We start from the raw sequence: 12,326 nt of genomic DNA, 5'->3' as shown, positions 1-12,326 counted from the left end.
CCCCTGTGAAAGCCTAGTCGAGTTCTTTATCATGGGTGCTGGGAGGTTTCCCATGGAATGGGCTACTTTGCTCCTTCCATCTGGTGATAGTCGAACATGCTGTTAAAAGGGTGTAAGGCATATTAGATTTGGCATTAAAATGACCAGCTCCTTCTTTGGATGGTGTATTCTAGGCAGTATTGGTCTTTTCATTACTTGGTCCACCAGATATAAAGGATTTTGACACTGATCATGTCCTTAACCTTCGGCTTAGGATACATGACTCTTGTCCTGGTCTGTTATCTCTATAGATTGGATATTCTTCTTTGAGTAGTGTCCCTATGGCTGCTCCACTCTAGGAAGCATCACATGCTGGCATCTAAGATCGGAGATTTTTGGTAGCAGTGTCTGTTTGGTCTGCACCTGCACTCTCCCTGTCTCGTGCTGTGCTCTCTTGCTAGATAGCGCTGTGTGGGCAAACCGCTCTCAGATCCTTCTCAACTTCTCTTGGCCTGAGCCAGAGCCTTGGCAGAGCCCATTGACAGAGGTTCTACTTAATGGGTTTTTTTTACTAATTTTCCATAGCAGTAATAGACTTCAGTTAGTGTTAATACTTCCTCCTTCTCTTTTCATTTCTTTTAAAAAAAAAGTTTTTATTTCGCTTGTAGAATAGTTATCTCCTTAGTGTACGTTAGCTTTCTCTAGTTTTTCCCGTTCGGGAAGTGAACCCTGAAAAGTGTATGCCCAACTCCTCCAGATTTAAACATTGCCTCTCGTGTCAGGAAGCCATTCCTGTCAATGATGGCTATTCCCATTGCCTTCGCTCTCTTGAAGAGGGACACATGCCTCAGAAGTGCATGTTTTGTCTCAAATTAAAATCCAGAAACACAAAGAGTCATGGCCTAAAATTTAGACTGCTTATGATGGAAAGCTCACTCCAACCAGCCTCCATTCCTATAGCCAGGACCCACCTTGGACAGCAATCCCTGTTGAGAGAGAGTGAGCACATCAACATCTTTAGATGAAGACTGTCCGGTGACTTCAAAGAGGAAATCCTTGGATTCTTCTTGGAAAGTCTCAAAAAATAGGCCACAAGTTCTCCAAATTGGGAATCGTCCAAAAGAAAAAGGTTCCTGCACGATCAAAAACCTTGGTGCCAACTGATCCACGACTAGATAACTATGAGGCTGCAGGATCCTAAAGTATTGGTACCACCAGTAAGCCCAAAGATCCTAAAAGGGTAGGCTCAAGAAGGTTGTAACAGTCAGGAGAAAGGAGTGGCAAAGAAAAACCCAACTCCTGTAGAACGGCACTGACGGAGTCTTGTAGACAGTTGGTATCAAGTACACCAGCACCACAAAAGGCTACAGCGACATCTGCTGGCCATCCCGACACAGAGGGCCTCCAGCACCGATGACTCTCTCCACTTCAACGTCACCTACTCAGCTGACCTCAATGGTACCAATGGCTGTTCTGGTAGTGCAGGAATTTCGATTCCCCAAAGACTTGATGATCTCGAAGATGCCTGAATCACCCTTACGAGGCACCAACATAACCATGGTACAGCTTACACCCACATCCCTGGACTTACATGTGGTATCGAGATATTCTACTCCACCATCTATGACTGCTATACCCCTGTCAAGCGACAATGAGGAAGATGATGGGGATGACCTATACTCAGAGTTTGTCCAAGGTTCTCCATGACAGTACTAGGGAGCTAGTCAGGTAGAAAATCATGTACCGTCAATTTACCACTAGAGTAGAAGAGACCCACCAAGTTGGTATGGAGACCCTTGGATGCCCCCACTCATGCCCTTTCCACCATCTCATTGGCTATAATGGAACCCATGGGTGGCATATAGACAACAATTTTTGAAGTCCTCTAGCATCACCTAGAGGGATAAAGGAAAGTGATCTTCAGCATGAATAGCCAGACCCTTGATCCTCAAGAGGAGACCTTTGAGGAACAGGAGGAAAGACTAGACAAGGAAGCCATTCCGATGACCAACATTTCTTCATCATCTCCTCATGAGGTGATCATGCCTCCTCCTCCAACTACAGCAGATGACGTCAAGCAATTTCAAGACCTCTTTAAGGGGGTAGTGGATTCCCTGTAAATCCCACTTGAAGAAGTCAAAGAGTCACAGCGTAAACTGCCTGACATCCTACAGACACTGTCATCAGCAAAAATTGCACTCACCATCAACGAGGCATTGCTTGATCCCGGGAAAACTATATAGCTGACACCAGCCACAATACCCCCAACAGGCAAAAGAGCGGACAAAAAATCTGATGTGCCCTTTACAAACAGGGACTTTTTATTTTCTCATCCTTCCCCAAATTCACCGTTTGACAATGCTGTTAATGAACGTGGCAGACAGCACTGCGCTAAAATTACACCATATAAGGACTAGAAGAGACTGGATTTATTTGGACATAAATCCTATTCTTCAGTGATTCTGCAATTTAGGATCTCCAACTATGAAGCCCTCATGTCAAAATACAACCGTACCAGTTATTCTAAATTAAACACCTTTTTGAACACCTCCTGTCGGATCAGAAAGAGCAATTTCCATGATCATTGCGGAGGGGTCAGCTCCTTGTGAGAACAGCATTGCAGGCATCTCTAGATGCTGCAGATACAGCTGCTTGTTCCATTTCCACAGCAATTGTTATGAGGAAAGAGTTTGAGTTTCATCTCTCTGGCTTTCCCAGAGTGGTGCAAGCTATGGTGGAGGACCTCCATTTTGAGGGATGTAAATTGTTTGCACAAAGATCTGACGAATCCTTACGCACATTAAAATATTCTAGGATCACATTATGTTCTCTGGGTATTTACATGCATGCCCAAAGAAGGAGACGTAGTATGTACCAGATGGCAGAGATCTTGGCCCTACTGACTTTCCCTCTCCCCAGAGAAATTATGATCCTCAAAGGAACAGGCAGGGATTACAAAAATGGAGACCAACAGCCCCACAATCATCAGCATCACAACCTTCTACATCCAAACAACAATTTTGATGCATTAGTTGAGGCCTGAACCTATCACCCCCAGTCTCATTTGCTCCAACTAAACAAATATCTACACAAATTTTGATGACGGATGCATTCCTAATGGGATGGGGAGCCCATTTGGACACCTACACCATTCAAGGCAAATGGTCCCCTCTTGAATCCCCACTACATATCAACTTACTAGAGCTGAGAGCAGTCAGGAACATTGGCTTACGCGTCCCACCAATGATCAAAGACAAATATGTAAAGATTTTGACAGACACGATTGCATGTATAGTCTACATAAACCACCAGGGAGGAGCAAGATCACCTTCTCTGTGTGCCGAGGAAGTGAAACTGGTGCATTCATCAGCAGATCGGCAACTCAGCAACTTGCCTCCTGGGCATACAGAACACTACAGCAGATATTCTCAGCAGAAAATTTTCCAAAGATCACCAATGGGAAATTGACACTAGCATCCTTCACAGCTTATTCATACATTAGGGAACTCCAAAGATAGACCTGTTTGCCACAGCCAAGAACAAGAAACACTCCCAATTCTGCTCCAGAACAGACCTGGATCACCATTCTCTCAGAAATGCTTTTCTGCTCCGATGGAACAGGCATCTCTTATGGGCCTTTCCACCAATTCCACAAATATCCGAAGTGATATTCAAGATAAAGCAAGAAAAGGCCAGAGTTATTCTTATAGTTCCAACCTGGCCAAGACAGATGTGGTTTCTGAACCTTTTTCATCTGATGGCTTGTCCACCAATTACTTTCCACCCTATTACTCATTTTCTTTCTCAAGATGCAGGCTTGATCCATCACCCAAATCTGCAAGTTCTCCGGCTCAAAGCATGGCTCCTCGATGTTTCCAGAGCTTAGAAATGAACTGTTCTGAGGACGTGAAGGAAGTACTGTTACCTAGCAGAAAAAATAACTACCTGTCACACACACATTCAAAAATGGAAGATATTCCAACTCTGGTGTGATGCAAGACAGATTACCTCACTTTGCTATCGATTGTGCTAGACTGCATCCCAAGCTTAAAGAAGTCAGGCCTATCTCTAAACTCAGTAAACATGCCTCTCACAGCCATTAACACTTTCCACCGGGAGACAGATAATCATTCGGTGTTTGCTCATCCTACAACAAAAAGACTTCTTAAAGGTACGGGTAACTTCTACCATCCAATCAAAGACTCTGCACCAGTGTGGGACCTTAATCTTGTCTTAAACTGCCTTATAAGGTCACCCTTTGAGCCTAGGGCCACTTGCTCACTTCCACACCTCTCTACAAAAACCACATTCCTAGTGGCCATCACGTCTGCTCAGAGAGTGGGAGAAAGAGGAGCCTTAATGGCACACCCACCTTTATTAAAGGACAAGATCACATTATGGCTGCATCCCAAATTCTTACCAAAAATACCTTCAGCCTCCAACCCTCTGTTTTGGGTTTCTTCCATATGAGCTCTGCGGTAGGGAAGGAACTGAGGGCAGTTTGCCTGCACCGCACTATTTAGCATCAAAGCACAGCGCAAGACGGGGAGAGCGCATGTGCAGTCCAAACGGACACTGCTACCAAAAATCTCTGATCTGAGGCGCAGGGACACAAAGACACCTAGAGTGGAGCACCTGTAGGGACACACATCTTGAAGAACCTCAGCTACTGCACAAGGCGAGTAACCTTTTCTTCTCCAGCCAGTTAGCTTCCTTGGCCAGCAGGCATTAAGCCCTAGGAGAAGCCTGCTAGAAATGAATCACAAAAGCTAGAGATTGCAAAGGATTGTACTGCCCAAGGGTTAGAAACCATTCTCCCCTTCTCAATGCCAGTCGGTGCAGCATATCTTAAATTGCAGTAGGCCCCTTCAGTTAGAGAGGCTGCACTAAGGTGCCAGAGGTTAACCTTGGCACGATCACTGACACTCATCTTAGGATATGCAACTTGGATCATGGTCAATTCCTATAACTGGTTTCATGTAAGGGGCCATGGAGCATGGGGGGAAGAAAGAAGATGCACCTCGAACAGGGCTGTCTGGAGGTATTATGCCATTGTAATTATACTCTCCCGAGGCACTAAGGGGGACAGGGCTGCCCGGTGGATTCAGGGGGCCTGGGATAAAGCAGGGGAGCTGCAGTGCTTGTACTCACTTGGCGGCAGTCCGGGTCTTTAGCGGCATTTCGGTGGCGGGGGCCCTTCAGTTGCTTCATGTCTTCAGCAGCACTGAAGGGCCCCCCGCCGCTGAAATGCCACCGAAGACCCGGAGCGACTGAAGGGCCCCTCTGCCACCGAAATGCCGCCGAAGACCCAGAGTGACTGAAGGGCCCCCCTGCCGTCGAAATGCCACCGAAGACCCGGATCATCACTGGGCCAGGGCTCACAGGGCCCCTGTGGGGGGCCTGAAGGGGGAACGTGGTGAGAAGCGGCAGACTTTAATGAGCTGCAATCTGAGCTGTCTGCAGTGTTGCCTGGAGTCATCAGCTCAAACAGGGAGTGAGCCTATGGGATCCTTGCCCCCAGACACTCTTCCTTTGGGGTCCCTAGCTTTGCCAGCCATGCTACCATGTCCCTCCTGTTTGGGTTCCCCAGCACCTCCTGCCAAATGAAGGCTGCTATCAGCATGACCGTGCAGAGGGAGGGGCTGCTTGCACCCTCTTCCTCCTCTGCCGCCCCCATGACATCCCCAAAGGAGTATCACAAAAGGAGGGTCGTAGGAAGGTGACAATGATCCCCAGACAGTAGCTGTTCAATATCACAGCACAGCTCCAGGCTCCTGAGCAACCTGTGGTGGAGATGGATCAAAGGCCTTTTCTGTGACATACCTTCATTATTTGGGCTGTTTGTCAAATTTTAAACAACAGAGCTTCAACAACACTGAAAACAACTGTATTATTTGGGCGGTCCAGGCAGTAGACCCTCGTAATGCACCTGACAGATGTGCATCTCTGGTGGCTCTGACCATGTTTGTTGCAGAGATGGTCCCATGTTGAAAACCCAGATCTAAACCTCACAGTGATTTAAATCTGGCTCGGAGTTTTGGGTTGATTTGTGTTGATTCGCACAGTTGAGGCTTTTGCTTCATTTTGACTCCAGAATTCACCCTGCAAATGGCTTTTTGAAATGAGCAGCGCCTTTCCAGTGGCAATTGAAAATCCCGGTCTTGTTTTGCCTTTGCATTTGGTCCTGGCTGCCAAAGCTGCTCAGGTGGGGCACCTTGTCCCAATAAACCTTTTTGTGCTTCTCCTCTAGACATATACGGGTTCGATATTGGTGGCAGTGAATCCCTACCAGCTGTTACCTATCTACTCTCCAGAGCAGATACGGCTGTACACCAACAAAAAGATTGGGGAGATGCCCCCCCACATCTTCGCAATAGCTGACAACTGCTACTACAACATGCAACGCAACAACAGGGACCAGTGTTGCATCATAAGGTGGGTTTGTGAATGTCAGGCCCAGCACGGATCCTAAATTAGGATTCCATCCTGCCAAAGGTGCTGAGCACACATACCTTGATTGCTTGTGAAAAGTGCAAGGTAGACCGCACTTAAGGCTAAAGTCCAAAGAGCATTTAGCCAAACAGCACAGCATAGGCAGTGGCAGTGTCAGCTTCCCCACACCAGCCTGTTAGCAGGAGCAGCTCCAGGCCCCAGCACACCAAGCGCGTGCTTGGGGCGGCAAGCCTCTAGAGGCGCTCTGGCAGTCACCACAAGGGCAGCAGGCAGGCTGCCTTTGGCAGCTTGCCTGCAGAGGGTCCACTGCTCCCGTGGCTTCGGCGGACCCTCCGCAGGCAAGCCGCCAAAGGCAGCCTACCTGCCATGCTTGGGGCAGCAAAATGCCTAGAGCCACCCCTGCCTGTTAGTATGGCCCCTCCTGGAGGGGTGGACAGGAAGCTCAAAGTCTATGGAACAAAGAGTCCTATGGCACCTTATAGACTAACAGACGTATTGGAGCATGAGCTTTCGTGGGTGAATACCCACTTAGTCAGACGCATGAGTCTATGGTTGCATCTGTGCTGGAGCTGGAGGCGTAATTTCCAGTTTGGATAGATGTGCGTCCTCTAGCTTTGATTGAGCTATCCCACTAACAACAGAAGTGTGGCTACTGCAGCACGAGCAGCAGGATGGGCTAGCCACATTCCTGCCCAGGATCCTAGGAACTTAGCTGGGTGCCTAGCCTAACTCAACACCACTCCATCATGGCTATATTTCTATTTTTAGCAACTTAGCGCAATCAAAGCTAGCCCGCGTCTGTCTTGCCAAGCTGGGAATTGCACAAGACATACCTATGACTTGGCCTCTTTGCTGAGGCTAATTGGTTAAGTAATTGTGTTCAATCCCAGACGTTAAGGATGGAAAAGACCTATTAGAACATCCAGTTCATATCTCTCCCCATGCAGGGTCGGTCAAGCCTTGTTTTTAACATTCCAAGTGATAGGCCTTCTAATTATCACTGCCTTTGATAATTATTCCACAGGCTAATCAAGGTGAATCTCAGGATGTTTTTTCTGATATCCACCTTAATCCTTCTCTTTAATTTCATCCCATTATTCCTAGGGTGACTATACATACAGAGATCTATAGCTTTGAAGACCAGAAAGCCCCATTATCTTCACCCAGTCTGACCTTCCACATAACACAGGCCACAGAATTAATTACACCCAGAAATTCCTGCCTCCAGCCATAACTTACTCCATAGTTAAGCTGTCTAAGCACTTGCTTTGGAGCAATACCTTGCTCCTGAGTGGGTCGGCTGAAATCCATGGGACTACCTGCACTGTAAGACACTGCCCAGTATGAATTAGAGTGGCAGAATCAAGACCCTCCATCAGGTGCTCTGAAACTCTTTTGCAATGTGGACCTGATCTCAATAGAGAGATGGTCAGACAGACGATCTCCCTTCCTTCTCCCCACTGATCCCCTCCCCTCCTATTTACGCTCAAAGGGATCGTCTGCAATAGTATCAGAACCCCATGGCAGCTATGAAAATGGCTTCCATGGAATTTTAATGTTTTAGATGTACAGAGTGTATTCGTAGCTGTCTCTTAAAGCATTTTGTCAGCTTGAAACAAGACAGAGAACTTGCTTCACTTGGCCAACCAGCTGTCATCTGAACACAAGCAAGTTTCTCTGATCCAAACTGATTCCTCTGTCTTCTTGATGTTTACACTCTCAGAAAGCTATAATGCTGGACTGAATTTGCTTATCAATAAGGCTATGATTCTGTCACGGAGATCATGGGTTCCTGGCTTTCCGGGATGTCTTCTGTGGCAGGGCTGGAGCAGCTGTCAGTCCAGGGGCTGCTGCTTTGCCCCTGCTCAGGAACAGGTCACTGTTGTGTATTTGGTTGTCATGGTTTTTGTTCCTATGGCAACTGAGTTAGATTATTAGGGGATAGCCCAGCCAGCTTCGGCCCGTTAGGCGAGCTCTGTGTCTGTAAATAAATGGTAGTTTTGTTAGCTGTCTGCTGTCTGGTCTCAAGTGATTTCCGGCTGCCCCCAAGGATATAACAGTCACAGGCTTCTGTGGATTTTTGTTTACTGTCCCTGACTTTTACTAAAAATACCTGTGACAGAATCGTAGCCCCTTACTTATTGAACTGGGCATGGGCCTGACCCTGAAGTTAAGATACAGGCCCCGTAGAACTTTGAGTGGCGCTCCTGATCCAAAATGAAATCTGGATCCTAAGCTTGCAGTTCATTCCTATCCCTGTGATAGGCCATACAAAATCCCCAGATCCAAGTTTGAATTATTTTGAGGATGTTTTATGGCCTGTATTAGACAAGAGGTCATCGTGGTCCCCTCTGGTCTTGGAATCTAGGAATCTGTGAATGCATGTACGTTCAGTGTGTTTGAAATCCAAATGTAGAGTCCACCTATACTAGAAACACGTACCTCAAGATTCCAGCCCGTTTGTTTGAATGCAGAGCCAGGGCCCTGGCTGTGATGAGGCAGGCCATTTACTCACGTACATTCCTTTCAACTTGTACAGTGGCGAGTCTGGTGCAGGGAAGACGGAGAGCACCAAACTGATCCTGCAGTTCCTGGCTGCTATCAGCGGGCAGCATTCCTGGATTGAGCAGCAGGTGCTGGAGGCAAACCCCATTTTAGAAGGTGAGCCTTGAAAAGACAGTGGGTGGAGGGAAACACTTCTGCTAATAGTATAGAGGGGTGCTAAAATTAAACTGCATTCCCAATAATTGCTTTACAGCAAGAGCCAGAATTGCATTAGCTCAAGACCCACCACTGGGATCAGACTTTTAGAAGAGCTCAACCCTAGAGCTGGTCTGAAAATAGTTTTTCCATCTTGTGAAGAAAAAAATTGAGATTTCAACATTTTTCTCCTCCCCAATTGGAACAAAATGCCAAAACGCTGAAATTTTTTACTAACTGAAATTCCATGAAAATGTCATTTCAGATCAATCAAAACATTTTGTTTTGATAAATTCACAGCTTTTCATTTTGATTTCAACTCTTTTTTCTTTTTTTTAAAAAGTTCATATAAAAACTGTAAAAAATATATAAAATAAATAAACTTACAAACAAAAAGCAGTTTTGAAACAGAAAATCAAAAAGGGTCAACGTTTTCAAAATGGTTTTTTTCCAAAAAATTTTCCTAAATGAAATATAGTCAAAATTTGTACAATTTTGGAAAAAAAATGGGTTTATCTGTGTGCTCCTTCTGGTGCAGAAATGGGCATTGTGTGCTCTTCTTAAAATCTGTCACCATCACGACGTAGGCACTCTGCTCAGCTAACAGCTGTGAAGGTTTTGATTGGTAACGATTCCGTAGAGCACCTTCCATTGATTTCACTCACTGGTTAACATGAGCCTGCGTTTAATTTGATCAAAGCCTCAGAACCAAATACTTTGTATTTGAAACAATAATAGCAATTCCAGCTTGTCCTTTGATCAGTTTTGAACACTTGAAGCTGCTTGTACAATAACACAGCTTTCTGGTTCTAGAAAGCTGCTGTGGAAAGTCAGAATTCTGTATGAGGCAGGAGGAAAAAACAAAAGAGTTCAAGGAAGATTCAAGACATAATGAAGGCCACATTGTCAGCCCCGTATTTACATAGGTGAGCAGGGACTCCCATGAATAGTTAGGCACTACTTTTGTGAGTTAACTGCTCACTGCCGTGAATACGGACTCACAATCTTGCCCCATCATCATTGAGAACATTGGGCAAGATTCCAATGTCCTTACTCAATAGTACTTTACTTCAAAAGGAGTCGATAGGAGTTTGTTACTAAACCAGAGCAAGAGTCCCAGAAGCTGGCCCGGTGTTACTGAGATTCTAAAACCCTGCCAGGTGCCATGCCAGCGGTGCTAGGCATTCTAGTGGACAGGCATATAACAAGATCAACGGCTTATTTCAGTGGGAACAGACTTGATCGAACGAAGTAATAAGACTTAGAGGGGACTTTTGTCTGTCTAGGAGATTCAGCATTGGGGCTTTAATTTATGGGTTAAACTAATTATCTTTACGAAGTTACAGTTACAGTAGAGGCTTGAAGCTGTTAGAAAAAGAGCATTATTGTAACGGTCTACCCAGGACTGAACTTGATGGAACGCCTGTGGAGTTACCCTTGTTAGACTAAGTGGTGGAGCTCTGTGCTAACCTCCCACTCTAATGTGACATATGACAAATTATTTTAATAGGTGCTCTTTTTATCGGGATATCTGTAGCCAAAATTCAGAAAAAGCCTTTCTTTCATGGTTGTAGAAATAAAACAGACATTAAGGTCAGTGCGATTTTCCATTCAGGTTTCTATGTATATAGATCTTGCTGTGATCTGGAGGATGCACTTTGTTTGAGGCCTATATTCCTTAAATTATTATCTGAATTAATTAATCTCTATAACGTGCTGATTTGTATTGTTTGTTGAACATGAGCTCCCTCTGGTGGTTGGTGTAGCACCTGCACATTTCCATGGATGACCCACCGTTCCTTTCTGTCCCACAGGCCAAATCGTATTCTCATGTTCTTATCCTCCTCCACCTCACCGCTTGCAGTCTCCCCCTTTTGACCTTACCCACTAAAGTCTATCCAAAATGCTGCTGCCAAAATAATCTCTCACCCATCACTTAGCTCAGATCATCCTCCTCGCCTTGAGCTGACAAATGTCTCTTCCTTCACGCTGTCTCTTATGCAACCCCATTCTGGGAGGAGCTCCCCATAAACATCCCCATTTTCTCTGCCATGGGTTGAATTGGGATTTATGACCCACAGATGAAAGGCTGTGCAACCTGGTACCAATCCCCTGAGCCATCCTTGCTCCATTTTGTGTCTTGTTTTTGTTGCCCTAGACAAAACAGATTCCTTCCTGAGTCTGGGTACAGATCTCACCTCTGCCGTATTGTGTTGCTTATTCACAGCTTTTGGAAATGCGAAGACGATTCGTAATGACAACTCCAGCCGATTTGGTAAATACATCGACATCCATTTCAACAAGAGGGGAGCCATCGAAGGGGCAAAGATTGAGCAGTACCTGCTGGAGAAATCTCGAGTCTGCAGACAGGTGAGGCAATTGAGAAAAGGCCGGGGTGTGTATTGGTCTTTCCTTTCTTTGGCTGTCGGCAGGCTCATCCTCCTAGCAGAACTGATTCCCTCCTTTTCTGCTCCAGGCCCACGATGAGCGGAATTACCATGTATTTTACTGTATGCTGAAAGGAATGACACCAGAACAGAAAAAGAAGCTGGGTCTTGGGAAAGCCACTGATTATAACTACCTCGCTATGGTAAGAACAGCAGAGAAAGATCTTGGGGAGCACTGCTTGGGCCTTGTGACTTTTCCTGATTATCTCTGTATATAAGGGAGTTACAACCAGAGCTGCGAGAAATGTTTCCTAACCTGAAACGGTGTGAGACCCACATGGGAGCTTTGAGGTTTGTTGCAAACTTGAGACCCAGCCTAGAGGTCTGTTGTAGCTGTTTGCTCCTGCAGGAGTGAGCCCCACAGCCTTAGATTAGCCACTGAAGGCATCCTGTCTCCTGCATGTCAGGGCTTCTCTACTTCCATTTCTCCTGAGGAGTGGGACAGTTGAGGTGTGCTTTTTAGGTATGCTTAGCCCAGACCATTTAAAGTTTGTTTGGAAATGAGGGCCGAGACCTTAAATGTGACGTGATGTTCTAGCAGAAAGCAGTGGAATGAGTGGAGACCAGGGCTGATGAGCAGACAGTGATCTATGTTCTGAGGAGGTGTGCTGCTGCAGTCTGCACTATCTGGAGATTTCTCGGGACTATGCTTTCAAGCCCAAGTAGATTTCACCACCATAACCCAAGTGGGAGGTGGTAAAGTCATGTATAATCAAGTTATGATCAACATGGATAGGGCAGTTGGAG

General features: G+C 45.9%; 1 protein-coding gene across 2 annotated transcripts in view; it reads left to right on the top strand.

Moving 5' to 3' along the window:
- The window catches only part of MYO7A (myosin VIIA), a 185,600-nt gene that overhangs the window by 87,775 nt on the left and 85,499 nt on the right, over positions 1-12,326 (top strand). For both annotated transcript variants that reach the window (XM_050930288.1, XM_050930279.1), the window contains exons 5-8: positions 6,230-6,414; positions 8,972-9,093; positions 11,360-11,502; positions 11,609-11,722. In XM_050930288.1, the coding sequence (XP_050786245.1) occupies positions 6,230-6,414; positions 8,972-9,093; positions 11,360-11,502; positions 11,609-11,722 (564 nt within the window). The remainder of the gene's footprint in view (positions 1-6,229; positions 6,415-8,971; positions 9,094-11,359; positions 11,503-11,608; positions 11,723-12,326) is intronic.

This window comes from Gopherus flavomarginatus, chromosome 1 (genome assembly GCF_025201925.1).
Source record: "Gopherus flavomarginatus isolate rGopFla2 chromosome 1, rGopFla2.mat.asm, whole genome shotgun sequence".
Classification (NCBI taxonomy): Eukaryota; Metazoa; Chordata; order Testudines; family Testudinidae; genus Gopherus; species Gopherus flavomarginatus.
This window is presented reverse-complemented; position numbering and strand designations above follow the sequence as displayed.